Source organism: Scomber scombrus, chromosome 20 (genome assembly GCF_963691925.1).
Source record: "Scomber scombrus chromosome 20, fScoSco1.1, whole genome shotgun sequence".
Classification (NCBI taxonomy): Eukaryota; Metazoa; Chordata; class Actinopteri; order Scombriformes; family Scombridae; genus Scomber; species Scomber scombrus.
In genome coordinates this window covers 5021378-5038523 of record NC_084989.1, presented here as the reverse complement: position 1 = coordinate 5038523, position 17146 = coordinate 5021378, and the positions used below count along the sequence as shown (strand labels likewise).

At 45.5% G+C, this 17146-nt stretch overlaps 1 protein-coding gene across 6 annotated transcripts in view; it reads right to left on the bottom strand.

Annotated features, from left to right (window-relative positions):
- Positions 1-16884, bottom strand: part of arhgap12b (Rho GTPase activating protein 12b) — a 56726-nt gene extending 39842 nt beyond the window's left edge. For all 6 annotated transcript variants that reach the window (XM_062441123.1, XM_062441124.1, XM_062441125.1 and 3 more), the window contains exons 1-2: positions 16759-16884; positions 12355-13124 (exon numbers count right to left, since the gene is read on the bottom strand). In XM_062441123.1, coding sequence (XP_062297107.1) covers positions 12355-13032 — 678 coding nt within the window. In that variant the 5' untranslated portion in view covers positions 13033-13124; positions 16759-16884. The remainder of the gene's footprint in view (positions 1-12354; positions 13125-16758) is intronic.
- Positions 16885-17146: the final 262 nt, after the last annotated feature.

Sequence of the window (17146 nt, the reverse complement as noted above, 5' to 3'; positions counted from 1 at the left end):
AAAGTGGTCATGTCTGGAGTGTAAATGCGCTTTCAGTGGTCAGAAGAATAGAAAAGCGCTATGTAAGTACAGTCCATTTACCATGTCTATAAAGGATAGACCGGTGGGTACCAATAAATCCCATATTCATTCAGTTATATCCAGGTCAGATGTCAAGGGACACATTTGAAAATGTCCATGCCAGTTTTTTCCCTTGCCTAAATTTAGCCTAACTTTACGCATTATTTATCCCCCTTCCTGACAACATACCATGACATGATTGGTACCAATGGATGCCTTATATCTAGTTTCATATGACATCAGTATCTGCACTGTAGCACTACAACCTCTAAAGGACCACAATGTTAGCGACAACGCAGATGGGTCTCTCCCAGCTCTTGACTAATAAAAAAGGAATGAGGTAAAACATTTAATAAGAGATTAGTTGGCATCTAAGTTTAACAAATCCGGATATTTGCTGACCAGGGACCAGGTCTTAAGTGGAGCCGGCCATCTAAGTCCAGACCTATCTACTAGCCATTGGGAGGGGATCAGGCTCAGACCACAAAGCAGCAACAAAACAACTAACCCCTAAGAAAGACAGATTACTTTCCTTTCAATTACCACCAGGGGGTTCTTGTCAAGGGACTGTCAAAGTACAAAGAATGTGTGAATAGCAACAACTGAGACATGGAACTAAGCAGCCATTTCCCCTCGATTCCCCCTAACAGTTTTTGGGAATCTACAGGATGGCGTGCTTGGTGCTGAATAGAATGGGTTTATGCCCCCCCCCTTCCTAAACACATTGAGGGTCAAGACCAACAGAACATAACACGTAAACACATTGTTCAAATAGATGAGAAACGTTGGAACATGTTGGTGTGTGGGATGAACATGAGTTTTGGGGGGGAACGGAGGGGTTTAACCCAGGAATGTACTGTACACAACCCCTTAATCCAGAAATGTAAGAAGATTGCATTCTAGTATGTGTATGTGTGTGTGGATAGAGGGTGGGGGCAGTCTGTCCAGGCTCACGCTGACCTGTAAGCCCCTCTGTCCCACAGTTGCTGGTGCACGAAGCTTACCCAGTGAAGCCTATAACACTTTTTAGATGATTATGGCACTCTGGCCCTGGTCTGTCTCTGTGGTTTAATCCATACACAACAATGTTTTAGTGTCAGTCAGCTCACCGTAAAAAAGAAAAACAACACTTTTATGTTCGATACAAATTAGGCACAGGTTTATTCACTGATGCACCCAGACAATAGACTCTCATACAGAAAGTACAAAAGAGGGAAGTTAAACCACTGTAGTCAGACGGCTGACCTTTATAATGCATGGGGTTGCATCTAGCAATCATTTTCTTTATGAATTATGTTTTCATCAGTTAATGGTTTTAAAAAATGATCTCAATTTAATCTACAATTGGTCAAAGTAAAATTAGCATTGTTACCCACCTGACCTGCTGCTAGAATCTAAATGGTCACCAATGGAATGAGGTCAGCACCCTCTCAGGAAACACAAACTAGACCTACAGATGGTGGCATCTACGCATTTCTAACAAGGAAAAGAAGGGAAACGATGTAAACAAGCGTCAATGAGGTATGTTTGTCTGAGCAGATGGTTAGCAGGGCCGGGGTCAAATGAGCTCAGCTATATCTGATGTCCCTTCACTGTGGAAACATTAGTGAGATGGATTTAGTAAGTGTAACATCTATCAGCGGGAAACAATTACTGTCTGGTCCCCCTCGGAGACAAAACAGAGAGAAACTGTAAAAAAAGTGAAAAGGGCTTAGCCAATTATTTGATAATCATGGTATTAATTGTGTAGTATTAAGTGTAATCTCCCAATACATTTTTCATTCAGCGTTTCTTTTCTGTTTGTCCTTAGTAGCAAATTATGTAAAATGGATGTATCCAATCCCAGACCTGTCTCAAATTTTCTTATTAACAAGCCTAAAATGAGCTGTGATGGCATATTTCAATTGAGTGTCACCACTAAATTCTGTAACATTTGCGTTGTTTCTGGTTTTTCTTCCAGCATCTGTTTCTATGGAACTCAAGAACTATTATGACGCTGCAAAATAAGTGAAAAAGGGAACTAAGTGTCAACAGAAAGCAGAGCACAAGACTTGCACCAACACTCCCGAGCACACATGTTTGTTTTACTTCTTTTCAGCCTAGATAATGACCTGACCTGACCAAGGTCCATCACGAATGGGAGGAGGGAAAAAAGATATCATGCTTAAAAAGGCAACAGTGGAGAGATATATGAGCATATTGTTTTACTACCATGGGATTTACCAAACTAAACATTAGACAACATTTTACAACATCTGTTCCCTCCAGTTCCTCATTTTATTGTCCTTTCTATACATTTTTGACTAAAATTCTGTAATCCCTCCATGACAGGATAATCAACAAGCTGTCAATCAACTCTACAAAGAGCAGATCAAACCAGCCAATGGTGTTGCGAAAGCTAGCAGAGCATGAAGACACATCCGTTACTGCTGGCATATCCATTTCAATAATGGACAGTGGGAGTGCCTCTCTGCCAATCAAACACAAGGGCACTAAATAGCTGCTGGCCTTGGGAGTGTTCTCTGTGTGCCAGAGAGGACTCTCATCGGCCTCAGTATCTCTGTTATTATTGGTGAGCTATTTCTGGTCAGCTTTGAGGAACTGTAAAGAGACATTTACTGTATCTCCAAAAAGCCAGAGCTGGCCTGGAAGACCCCCTGGTGAGCCCAAAGCCCATCCGAGCACAATTACAGGACGCGTGTTGGCACTGTGTTAAAATTGGATTTGCTGTTTGAAATGACTGTTTGGGTACAGGGCTGTAAAGCTGGCAGAAGGCTCCAGACTGATCCACAGTGGTATAGTGTGCGCTCTCTCTGTGCCCCCTTTGTTTTTCACTGTAGCATCTCTGTTTAGTGACAGCTGCTGGTGGAAAGTTCTGAGGACAAAAAACACAGATTCTGGCGCCTCAATTCAGCCGCACCAGCTTGCAAATGACCTACAAAACCCAAACTGACAATAAAACATAATGATGCACCCAAAAGTAAAACAAATATATGTCAAACACACATCAAACCAAACATTTCTAAGTCCTCTACATGTTTCCACAACCCTTAAAACGCTAAAAAAAGGCCCAACAGCTGCTACTTCGATCTGATAGATGGTGACACACCAATTCCAATCTCCGTTCACAGCAAGCGATCTCTTTGGCAAGACCAGCACTGATCGATTGGCAGTCCATCCTCTGTCTCTTTGGCAGCCGCGGCGGGTAATTAATGATAGCAATGGCATATGACAGAGACAATACGTGCCCCTTGATACTCAAAGACGCCTACACTCCAATACTTCCACCAGTCCTCCCACACGCTGGCAACCGACAGCAGTACCTCTCCTGAGATAGGCAACGAGAGCAGAGAAGACCACAAATATTTTCTATTTATCTCCAGTAATGTGTTGTGTTGTTGTTACACTACATGTGATCGCAAACTGTCATCCAAAAAGACAAGTGCAACAAGTAAAAGAGCAGCCGCAACACATGGATAAATAAGATCAGGTTTTCCTGCGTGCTGAACTCAGTTACAGTTCTGATTTCTTCCAAAAGGAGACTCATTTGCTAGACAACAGGCTGACTTTATATGCAACATCCTTAAATGACATTACTTGTGTGTAATTCAGTAATTTTGGTAGGAAAAGATGAAAACAAAAGACAGCAGTTCTTGGATAGACATCATGAGAGGAACCTTGATCTTGAAACTCAGGATTTGATGTTACTTTCAAATTGCTTAAAGTCCCTATGTGAGCAAAACATCAGTGTGGGCGAGAAGAAAGAGAGGCAAAGCAAAGCACTGTGGGGAGCGACAGCGTTCCACCTCAGTGCTCTGCTGACTCTGATCCCCTAAGGTGGACTCGAAGGTAATAAGAGAAATCGGAAACGGGGGGGAACACGACATAATGCGGCTGTGGCCAAGAACGCTTTTATAGCTGGAACGCGATATCTAAATGACTTCACCGTCATGTGCTAATAGCCACATGCATCTAACACAGACAGGTTTGTAAAAGGCATACTACAGGAAAGTAGTTTTCCAGACTGTGATTGCTGTCCTCAGAGAGTTGAATGTAAGCATAGCTTGACCTGTCCGCTCATCCAAAGCAGGAGGCCCTGAGGGGGGGAAATGACTAGCAGCTGTTTAAAAGGCTCTGGACACAGCGAGCATCAGTTATGTAACTGTTGCGCTGCTAGCCCCGTGCCTTGAGCATCATCACTTGTATGCAAACACAGACCTCTGTGGATAACACAGCAAGGGGGCGAGGGGGTGGTCAAGATACTTGCTAAATACATCCCACACAAGAACACCCACACTTGCCCGACACTATATCAAACACATGAGTGCACACAACTGTTGGTGCTGTCAGTCTGAATGTTTCAAGTCTAAATATCAGAAGGCAGACAGGGATTTAAAGAGAAAATACATTGAAACCACAAATGTGCCAGACAGCAATGTGCCACTGTGTATCTGCCTTTTCTAAGATGCACTACACTAATGAACAAACATCAATAAGGCCTTTCGGGTCCGGATATGAAAGATATTGAGTTGTTGCTGGTTGAGAGCTGAGGACAGATCCAGGAGGAGGAAACTGTACGGGGTAAAACAAATCACGGTGCTGTCAAAAGCAGAGCAACTGCCGGGTTCTTACCTTCTCTGGGTACATGCTGTCCCAGTCCACCACGAGCCAGGGCCCAGAGAGAAAAAGAGAGAGAGAGGTGCAATAAAAGACAGGAGTGGGGCTGAATAAAACCACAGTGAGCGATGAAGTGAGAAGAAGAGAGGGGGGTAGAGCGGGAGTGAGCAAATTAAATAGGTGATGTATCCCCGTCATCCGCTCTGTGAATAAATGCCACGCCGCATCGGAGCCTGACATGCAGAGTCACGTTATGGACGCCGGAGTGGAGAGAGCTACAACGAGCAGGGTAGACGGAGAGCGAAGGATTGAGGCACAAACTCTCTCTTCTGTCACTTCAGACATCCTTACATGGATGCTCCTGCAGTCGGGTCTACTGTAGCTGAGTTGGTAAATAGTTCACATTGATTATCGTATCTCGGTAGAGCTCCACAGATGCTGATAAGTCGTGACAGTGTTTTTCAGCCAGTTTTTAACCTTGGACAATTTTGGGGAAGATCTATGAACGTTTGACTCATTGTCCAGGCCAAATTTACGGGTGACACGGTGACTACCTGCAGGTCATGCAGTGGGTAATGTACCCTCGGCGTGACAGCAAAAATGGATAAAAAGGGGGGAAAGCTCTTCTGACACTACCTCTCATTCTGCATAGACTTATGTGTCACACGTTTAATGCGATAGCTTCCTCTTGGGAGGGCCGATGTGTCAACTGTGACACTAAATAAATGCATCTACTCTCAGAGACTTTGCCATGAATGGGATTAATATGAATTTTTTCTCCATCAAGCTAAACTCAACCGAAAAAACACACAAACTTACCTACTTACTAAAGCGTTTACCATCAGGGCCCCCAGATATTGGAACAACCTTCTAGACAAGATTCGGAAGGAGAAATCTATCTCTTCACTTTTGTAGTCCTGTGATCCTTCTATCTTTCCTTTCCCTTACCATTTGTTTTATTGGGTTTTTTAAAATTATTTTATTTATGTTTTCTTGCTTTATTTTATTTACTGCTTTATTGATGGTGTGATTGTTCTTATGGTAGTTTCTATTAACACGTTCATGGTTCCTATGTGTTCTTTTTACACTGTAAAGCTTCTTGTAGACGATGGCCCCATTCAAATAAAGTTCATTATTATTAATTATAACTTGTTGATGGGTATGTCTGAAGCTAACTAGGTTGTCTGACCACACTCGGGGTCTGAGTAAATCCTGCACTTTCTAACCTCTGCACACCTGGCCAATCACTATTTAAAGTGGGTTTACTTCTTTTAATATGGGATGCAGCCCACAATTCCATAATCGAAAAGGTGGAGGAGGGGTTTTTAGATGATGATCCAACAAGTACTTCGTCTGAAGGGCATAATTTAGAGGGTATAATCAGCAGTGACAAAGTGCAATGTGACCTGCCCTAAGCAGCATCACAGCTTGAACGATTTCATTGAGATGTGTTTTCACAGAGAGTCGAGGCGTCAAATGATGATCCGTTTAGTACGAGTTTTTCACTGTCTGCCAAGAATTTAATCCTGATGTAAACACTGAACAATCCAAAATAACTGGTGTTAGAAAACTGCATTTTAAAGCTTAACATTTACTATAGTAATGGAATGAAAGTAAACTACCCATATCTTGTCCAACCTTTCAGCTCCCATCATGTGGAAAGAATTAAAATGGGGAAATCCTACACCTTACTAAACAGACATGATTCTCCTTAACCCCGAGCCTGATTTGTCAACATCAGCTCTTGTGGTCGTCTTGAAGGCTTGAGCCCCTGGGGGCTTGTGTGAGTTTAATCCTCCTGTTGTATCCGAGGCACGGATCAGGATGGATGCGAGGGGGGGGGGGGACTAATGGTGGTCACAGGTTTGAGTGCACACCAGGAGCTCTTGAGTTTACTCATTGTTGTCCTGCCCTTCACTGAGACCACATCTGACAACATCACTCAGTACAAAGGTTGAAGGGAGAGGCAGGTGAGCGGAGGGGAATACGAGGCTGCCGGCAGAAGAGGAAGCAGGGGAGACATAGCGAGAGAGAAAAGTAGAAGAGAAACTAAAAAAGGTCCAGACGGAGGAAAGAGAGAAGTAGAAAGAATGCAGGCGGGTGGGTGTGTGTGTGTGTGTGTGTGTGTGTGTGTGTGTGCAGAAAAACAGAGAGACAGACTCTCACATGAACACACAGTGGATGAACTATCAGCTTCAGTTTAATATTAGATTACTGAAAGGTCCAATGCTTCACTTTTGAGGGGGGAAAAGCAGACTTTCATTGACTTAGATTGCCTGTTGCCTCACTGTATGAGTGAGTGTGTGTGTGTGTGTGTGTGTAGGCACTGAGGCAGGAATGTTAAGTATGTGCTGGAAAACAAGCAGGGGCCTCCTTTTCAAGCCAGTCCGGGGAGTAAGACTCTCGGCACAGCTCCAGATTACAGGGCACAACAGACAGGAGATGGTCACACTTAACGACGGTGCTCTCCCTCGTACTCGCTGGTATGTAATAAGGCTACGTTCTTATTATGTAATAAGGGGCACGCATCTTGAACTTCAAAAGATGTGGAGTTATTTGGAAACTTGGCTGTAAAGAGTACAATGCAGCTCGGTCGAATTTTAGAGTCCACGGGGCAAAAGAATCCATTTAGCAAAACATGCAATTAGCAGGTTATTGTGGCGTTGGGATGTTTAGGCGCAGCTCGGTTCTGTACAGTAGACTGAAGAGCTTCCCAGGACCCCTCGAGTGCAAGAGGAAGGCTTTCTTGCTGTCCTTTACATGAACAATACACACATTCTGCTTCACGTGGGAGAGAAAACATGCGTCATTGGACAATAATGATCCAATTCACTGTGCTGAAATAGCACGTCAGACCTTTTCTAGGTGTGTGCATATGTTTTCGACCTGCCCCGGCGTATCAGTCTATTCCTCAGTCTGTGATCTCGTTGCACAAGTCGGCAAACACACAGCTTGGGGGAACCTAGCCAAAGAGTGTACACGCGTGCTCTTGTTTCATTCGTAGAGGAGGAAAAAAAGGGAACAAAAACAACAACAGCTGAACAATCCATCTACATTCAAACACATCTCACAACAGACGCTCAGACATTCATGACATTCAGTTTTAATGCTCTCCTCCATCTTTAATGGTGACCTTGTAACGTTGCTCTTGTCAAGTCATTCATCTCGCCGAAGAGGAGGAGGAGGAGGTGGAGGCGGCTATTCAGAGGGTTTACGGTTCGCGGGCTACCACCAATCTCCACATTCACCCAAACATGAAAACATATCTGTCTGGGCCTCCTGGATCTCTGCTGTCTCACAAGGGGGCTACGGATCAGGCCCTTGCACTTTGTCCCTGTCTCGCTACACCCACAACCTTCCCTCCCTCCCCCCCTTCCGCTATCTTCCTCCCCCCCCAGGCGCTGCCAGCCAGTAAGAAGACCACACAGCAGGCAAAAGACAAGACAGACTCTGGCCTCCGCTCAGCTGTTTCCTTTTTGTTTTTAAGTCCTTTGAGAATCCGTATGGTTACAAGCCGGTTATCTCATCGTGGCTACAAGCATCCTTAAAGCAGACTTTCGAGGAGATTTCTGTTACAGATGATGCGAGTTACCAAGAAGACGTCTAATTTTAGTGGGAGTGACTAATCCAGCTTGTAATCTCAGAGCATTACTGCTTATATTATGTGAGTGGTCTACTTAACAGCTAAATGTGTCAGAACTGGGATAGAAGGAGGAGAGGAAGGGAGGGGACGGCCCAGAGGTGGTTGACACCTTGTTTGGGGTATGATTGTGTGAGACTGTATCCGAGAAGGGTGGTGGGTGGAGGCTCTCAAGGTTGGACATCAGACAGTGAGCGAGTGAGCGCTAAGCGACCCGCTGGCTCCGCCGTGCGAAGCCACAGACACAAACACATCCGGGGGGGGCCACCGCATCATCTTTCCTTTCTTTTTCTCTCTGTGACACATCTTAAGAGAAAGAAAACAATCTGGCGTCTCACAATATCCCGCAGAGCAGCTTCCATCCACCCATTAAATCACAGTTCTTTGGAAAGAAAAAGGAGGCGATTTCCCATCGTAAAGGTACAGTCTCTGCTTTTGCAATTCTTCAGAAGATATGAGGAAAAGTAGTCCGAGTCAAAATAGCATTTTTTGGTGGTGATATACAGTCTGTGTGGTCATTTTAAAAACAGGCCACGAGGCAGCTTCTTAAAAGCAGCTCAGCCGGAGAGAAACCCACTCTGTTTACGTGAGAAAACAGGCTTGAACTCGTATGGTTTGCCACATTCTTTTAAGAAAATAAACACTCTATACTACCAGCCAGGTTCTTGAGAAGTGAGGAAAAGAGGTTTATTTTGCCAATCCCTTAAGAGCATAGGAGCTGTGCTTTTAGAGAAGAGAGGGGGGGGGGGGGGGCTCAGACCACAGACTCAATGAGCCCACACGGGTGCTGGGGAGGCGGAGTTGTGGTGGTGGTGGACCGTCGAGCCTCCGCTGCTGCCAGAGCCCCCAAAGATAAGCAAATTACACGTGGAGAAACATGGAGAGACACGGAGGCGTTAATCGTCACCCGGAGATCAAATCTAATCAATTAGAGGTGGCCAGCTGGCACTCGAGCGGAGGCATGTCAGCGACAAATCCTTCTAACAGATCCATCCATCCACCTCGTTCATTCATCCGGCGACTCCTTCTTCTCTTTTACAGAATGAATGTGTAAAGGAGAGAAGGAGCTGTGTGTTTGTAGAGGGCAAACTGAAGCTGGATTGTTTTTGAGGGGGCAAATAAAAGTAAATAGCAACATGACACCCCTTCTTTCTTTGATTAGTTCAGTAAGTGCTAGTGGTTCCTGCTTTTTATTTACTATGGATGTTTTATTATTGATGGATTTTCATCAATATACATACCCTAACTTATGAAAAACACTACGGCACAACAGAAAAACACCAATTTCCAGCAGATACGTCAAATCCATATTCTAAGCAGTTTCTTCCTCAGTGTTAGTATAAAAGTCAGTGCTTTATCAGTTACATTAATAAAGTCACAAACTCAGATTTTCAGCATGGTGCACAGATTTGATGTTTGGAGTAAGAGGCATCAGTATCAGTATCAGTCTTAAAGTCCCCTTGGACAAAAAAAAAAAGAAAACAAAAAAACATGTACCAACTCCTTCATTCCCACTCTCATAAACATTTTAAACAAAAAAATGACACAATGTACCCTTAGATAACCACTATACTGCTTTGTATGCACTTGTACCATGTATTGTACTCTGCCTAACTTAATTATGCAGTATGTTTTATTCTGTTTTTAGGAGGATGTATTGTATGTCTGAGATCATTTTCTGACATGACAGACAATCTGAATACAATCTCAATCAGCAGATACACTAAATTGAGGTATCTGAATTAAGAGAGATAAAGTTGGAATGGTGTATCCATGGCACCAGTTAGATTTGAGAGCACTGAAGTGGCAATCATGTTGATTTGCTCTCCTTTTCCATCTGAATTCTCCCTATTTCCATTCCACTCTGGTTTAGAGTTGGTTAACTTTGAGACCAGACTAGCTTTTAAAGCCTGCAATGATGTTAACCTGTGTTTTCTGCCTAATTGCTACTGATATTACACTAATACTGTTATATTTGCTATCAGTGTAATGATTTTGACAACTTTTTAACTCTAAAATGTATCCTGGTCACAACTATTAAATCACCAAATTGCAGGTATAAAACAAATACCTGCCAATACGTTAGAATTCTTAAAAATGTCAAATATCAAAAAGTCTGTATCTGTAAGGCTCTAGTAAACACTCATAGCTCACCAAAGCCAATTCATACAAAACAGCATTGATACAAAATGATCCTCTCTCTGTGTTTCTCTCTGTGTTTCTCTCTCTCTGTCTCTCTCTCTCTCGCTCTCTCTGACAGGAAGCAGTGGAAGGAGCAAAGGAGTTGAAAGAATCGGGGTTTTCTGCGGGGGTCATTCGCTCTCCTGGCAACAGGCCAGGCAGGAACAACTAACACAAGACCACAAAAGCCACAAAGAGTGAGGGAGAGGGTTCCACCTGCCCGGGTCACCGCAGACAGCTCTGAGCTTCACGGGGGTGGGGGAGTGGTCCCGGCTGAATCCTGTCTGCTTGTCTGTTTCTTATCCGCCCTGCCAGCCCTACTGTGGCCTGACACTCCAAAAGAGCTGCCCATGCAAATGTAAATGGCTAAGAGTGAAATGTGTGTTTATTTTGGCTTGTGTGATTTGACAAGCGTGAAATTAATTCAAAAAAAAGGTTGGTGTAGGCAGGCAGCAACACAGAAAACAACCGTTTTCTCACCTTAGGGGCATACTGAGGTATGTCGATTCTGAACCGCAGGCCGTTGAGCTGTCTTGTGAGTGGAGGGGCAGGGGGTCTGAAGTTGTAAACTGTGTTAGTGTGCTTCCATTCTCACTTTCCTTTTCCTTCAAATGGCACATCACACATGGCGTTCACACTCACACGGGCTGCCCTCGCACAGTGGTCCCCACGGCGGGGCGACTGGGGGGCTACAGACTGATCCTCGGCAGATATGACCTACTTTCTATTCAAGCCCGTCTCTCTTTGTTTAGTTCCACGGCGGAGGAGGCTGCAGCGGCTCGTGGAACAAAGAACGGGAGCAGCATTTTTTGGAGCCTTCAAAACAAGCTGACCCTGCCTGGTTACAGCCACTACCCCCGCTCCCCCCAAAAAAAATGGCTCACAGAGGCAGTGCCGTCTGGATTTCTACTCCTTTTTTCCTACTTTGATCTACCTCAGCTGCAGATGAGGGAGGATAAGTCCCAGTTCCTGCAGCCTTCCTTCCATTCTTCCGTTCTCCTGGCTCTGGTTGAGGAGATAGATATCATGGAGGTGGGAGGAGGTCAGAGTTATCAATCTAGGGACCAGAGGGGCAGGCGGAAGGACAGAATTTTATGTTTCTGTCAGGGGGCATCATGGTGTTTGGATCCTTGCACAAGGCCTTTGGGTCCCTGCGTAGGGCTTAAGTACTCCATACAAATACCCAACCCCAAAGTAGAGATAATCTGCCTCAAAGTGTTACTTCTCGGTGTAATAACACATTTGCTCACATCCTGGTAACACAAGGACATCAGAAAGTTTTAAAGACAAACACAAAAGTCACACCTACGTAATCAGTTTATTGTGTTCGGCATTTTCTTCTATTGTGTTCTTGTAGACTCTTGTAGACAATTACGAACCCTCCATTTAACAATTGAGTTGTGAACACACCATTTAGTCTTCAATGACCCAAATGCAACAGCCGCACCCCCCCCTCCCCGAAATACACACATCTGTACAAGCCAGACACATTACGGATCAAGGGCAACAGTAGAGCCTTTGGTAATAAACACATGCAACTGCTGCTGCTTTCGCCCCAATATGGCAAATGAGCTTTGTAGAGGCTGATGAATGAATAAATTAAAAACATGTTATATCTCAGCACCAAGTATGACTAAATCTGATAGGAAAGAAGAAGAAAACCATAGTTCTCATGAGAGTCACATATTTCTTGTCTAGAAGACACCCGATTCAAACCAACAGAAGTTTTTCCAGTTCATAGATTATTCTGTTAAATGACCAAAGAACGCACAACAGCAAGGCTCACAAATGCGTTGAATGAAGCAGATTGTGAAAGGACAACATTTCCAAACAGAGTAAAGTAACAGCTTTCTTACCTGCATGTGTTCCGTTGAACTGCTGCTCAGCTCGTCCCCAGACTCCGAGTCGTTGCGGATCTTGTTAAGCCCGTCTCCTGGCAGGTCGCCCGGCGGAGAGGTCTTGACACAGTCCGGACTTTTGTTGTGGTTGTTCCCGACTTTGAGCGGAGGCGAGTCGGCCCGCGTCCGAGGCAACGTGGAATTGTTGGCGAGGTGATGGTTGTTGTTGTTGTGAAGGAGCACCAGTTCAGCTACCACCTTGCAGTGGCGGGGGCTCCCCACGTTCTGGTTAGCATCCTTGGGCAGAGCCGGCGGCGTGACCCGGTCGGAAGATGGCGACGGGGTGGAGGAGGGCGACGGGCGCCCAAAGCTGGACATTTCCGGCTGTGGCCTGTTGAGGTTCTCATTGGATGCCCGGCAGATATCCAAAACAGTGGGCTTGGCCCTCAACATAGGCTTCTGGGGAGGCATGAGGGCCCGACGCACCTCCCTGACGTACTGCGCCGGTACATAAAAGGCCTTGGTGCCCTCCTCCTTTTTCACCTGCCACCAATCCTCGTTGGTCTTCTTCACCAGCATGTAGCACTCTCCCTGCCGGATGGACACCATCTTGTCTTTGGCCTTGTACTCGTAGTCATACTCCACCTCGATGTAGACGTGGCCCGGGGCGATGGGCACCCCCTCTCTATCAGCCATGACTGCCGGAACAAGTGTTTGAACTCTGACCTCGGCTGCTCAGCGACCCAGGCCTGGAGGGCTCCTCATGTCTGACTGGCTGAACTGCTGGGCTGTGGGAGATAAGACAGACAGAGGAAGTTATTTTTTTCTTCTGTCAAGCTAAATGTCATGAGCTTTATATTTAAGGCGCGAGACCTTTAGCAAGCTCAGGCACATGAACGTACACAAACATACACTCATTCCATGTCATGAACCTCCCAGCCTACCCTCACCTTTACTACTCACCCGATTACCAAAAACCACTAAGTACTACTGCTGTGACACACTCCCATTATCACATGATCTACTACCATACAGACGTTCATTATTGGTGAGTCGAGTAAAAAACACAGCGGGGCAACTCCTCCCTCTGATGATCAGAAACCACAACAGACAGTCAACATTGATTGCTGGTAGCTGATACAATCTCTAAGGATATCCAGCCTGGTAACCTGATCGCCCTCTGCGGCTCTAAAGGTGATGACAACACGACCCCACACACTGATCCTGCATGCGATCCGATGACTACAATGAGTCCCTGGAGCTTAGGTTCCCCCAGAGACTGCATTCCAAAAATAAAGTTAGTGTAGTTTCATAGAGTCCCGCTGTGCAGTTTGGCAATCATTACTCATTAATACAGAGCGCAGCCAGAAACCTTTAAAAAGCTATGAATAGAAACAATCTTATGATATACACTCAGCATGTGAGTCAGAGACAACAGCTGGGCTCGTGTGTTTTGGGGATGAGGCCTGTCATTGATCCGTCTGTCAGAGAGTATCCCGTCGTCGGTTAACCTAAATAAATGCCGGGGCACTCCCAGAAGCAGAAGAGCTACCACCGAGCTGCCGCTCCGGCTCATATCAAATTCTACTTCTCCATCCCTGAAATAGCAGCCACTGCGGACTGACATCCTATTGAAGTGCAGGGCTGGGGAGCAGGTGCTTTTAGCGAGGCGTGAGAACATCTAGCTGCATCTATAAGGGGACTGTCCTTATGTAAAAGAATATGCACACGCACACACAGTCTGAAGCTCGGACTGACAGCTAAGCACCCAGAATAGATTTACAGAGGTGAGAGCAGCATGACCCGATGTGCGAGGCCCCTAAGAGACCGGCTACTTGTTCATAATGGGTTTAAGTAGTTTTCTGTTTTATATGTTTCAACACCATGAAACGCACACACTCACACACACACACACACACAGTTATGTAATACCTGGGCTTTTAGTGCATGGTTGACAGCAGTTTGGTCTGGGCCTGCCCCGGTATAAAGCTTCAGCCATGATGTCAGCACACACACACGCATGTCCCAACCTTTATGAATGACTGTCTCTCAAAAGGAACAGTTGTTGTCTGTTTAAATTTGTCCGTGTGTTAGAATGTGAGTGTGCTGCCAGTCAGACACAAATCCTCATGTAACCCCCTTCCTGTCACACACACACACACACAGACGCTATCTACACTTCACACCATCAACAGAGGGTGCCAAGGATGTAGTCAGGGAGTCTGTCAGAGATTCAAGTCACGCACATGATAACGGTAACGCTATCGGTGACGTTGCTCAACCCCGTCGCCTTGACGAACTCAGCGCAAGGAGGTCGAGGTCACTCCTTATTTTTTTTGTTGTGTGCGTAGCTACCGTGTCCTCAGATAAAAGATAAATGTGTGAGTGACACCACAGTGCAGGCCGGAGTGTGAGAATGCCACGCTGTTAAGTTTGTCCGAAGATAACTTTATCTGTCGGATTACCGGCCACTGTCCTCTTCATACCACCAGCATCTGACTTTGTAGTCACTTATCCTAAAAGATAAAAGCTCCCAAATATACACCAGTATGAGAAAAAACACATTTCACAGCCTGTGTCAAAGAGTTGTCAATTCCGGGGGAAAAAGAAAGCAAGCGTATGAATTTAACAGATCAAAATGTGGAGAGACTGGAGCAGTCTCTTCGGGGGCATATCAAAACCAGGGGAAACCTCAAAAACCAGACAAGCTGGCTGGAGATCAAGCATGACACCACTCACCTTGGCAGGGGCCCCACGGCTGAGTCACCCCGACAGAAACTTACTGTTAACCGTAAATTAAAACCGACTCCTCCGACACAATGCAGCAAAAACAAGAGTTACAACTCCTCTCTGTGTTCGAACCGCTGTGGCGTCTCCTTATTTCTACACACTCGCCCCCCTCGAGAGAGTAAATCTGGCTGCAAATGAATCGCTGTCACAGCGTGGTGTCAGAGGAAAGTGAAGTCTCAGAGGAGCGCTTCAGCCAACTTGTTGCTCTGTGGAGACTCTGAGGAAACAGCTCATGGTTAGAAACAGGTTGGCACAGCTCAGCACACCCGAGAACTACTGTGTCTGTCCATCTGGACGAAAGCCCCGCTCTCCTTTTTCCTATTATCTATTTGGGAATTGATCTGATCTGCAGACTTCTTTGAACTTCCTTCTTTCCTATTTTCCTGCATGACTTTGAAGATCTTGTTTATGTTGTTGTCATTATTGTGTCTTGGGAAGCTAATCTGATTCACCAGTAGATGGGAAAAACAACCACTTATGACAAAAATCTGGCCAGATGTGTTCATTGAGAAAAATCTTTAAATCACATCAATTTTGGTTATGGGAAAATGTTTGATCGCTCTGTCCACATAGCTTTTAACTAAAATACCTCTGCTGTATAACAGAAAGCAACATGTAAATCAGTGCCTTAAAGTTAAATAAACACACTTGTGGATTTGTCATGTATGGACGATCATCCGAAAACACAGAAGTCGATCTGGGAGTGTTGCTGGCAGCGAATCAACACCGAGATCACGACCTGTGCTTTTCAGTCTGCATACATCTGCAGACCAGCCACTGAAGCAGCAAAACACCCCGAGACTCGGACTGCCTTTGTCCCTGAGCTTCATTCAAAACAGATGTGGCCGAGCAGCATCCACTCCAACATGTGCTGCTGCTGCTGTTGCTGCATTTCAATCCATCCATGCGGGTTATTTGCTGCATATGGAGATATGCACTGCATGAAAACACTGTTCTTTTCTAACTGTGCTCTGTTAAAAAAAAAAACCCCACAAGAAACCCCTTAAAAACAAGATGCCGACGGTGTATAAATTGTGGGGACGGAGGGGCCAGAGCATGCTTGGGGCGGGTGGGACGGTGGTGAGGGAGGAAAAGGGGGGAAGCATAGGTGGGGGGCAGGGTCCCTTCCAGTCCTACACAGACCGCAGGAATACAACACAAAGGAGTTTAATCCATGTGCATTCATAACAAAGAGGCTCTACCACGACATCACTTACTATCGCCAGGAGCGAGGGAAGGGCAGGGCAGGGACGTGCGTGCGTGCCCGAGAAAGCAGCCCCCTTGAGCGGGTACAAGCAGCCAAAACACACTGCGAGAAAATAGCCTCAACATATGCCTCTCAGCCTGATGCTATCACGTGGAATGATTAATTACCAAGCTGGGAGAACATTTAGAACACCTAAGAATATAATGTCAGTGTTTAGAAGACATTTTTCGTGCTAATTTTCAGAGGCTCGGACATTAAAAAAAGAAGCAGTGCAGGTTCACTCTCTGATACGAACCCTCCGCTCTGCAACAGCGTGCATAGCAACAAAGTAACTCCCGACACAAACCAATAGCCTGTCGCTGACCACACTACGGAGAAGCCCCCCCCCCCCCCCCCCCCCCCCACACAAATTAAAACACACTAACCTTTAAAAACTCCAGTAACGTCTCTCCGTCCTCCGTGACCACTCCGAGAGCTAGTTAGCAACAACTTTTCCCACCTATTTCTGTATCGGCTGCTCCGGCTGAGTCCGCAGTAGACCTCCAGTCTGCTCAGTCACTGGCTCTGTTCGCAATCCCCCGCCTCTGTGCAATTGTCAAGCAACGCGCGCCAACACACGCCATATCCGGTCACCGCTTTCAAAGTAAAGCCTGTAATCGACTAACCTGACTTGCATGTTTTGTCTCATTGATTCGAGCTGAAAGCAGTGCAGCAAAGTGAAAGCTAAGAATCACATCTACTAGTTTATTACTATTTCTGCTACTGATCCACATATTTAAATTCAATGAAAGCATGAAGTCTTTATCAAATGTA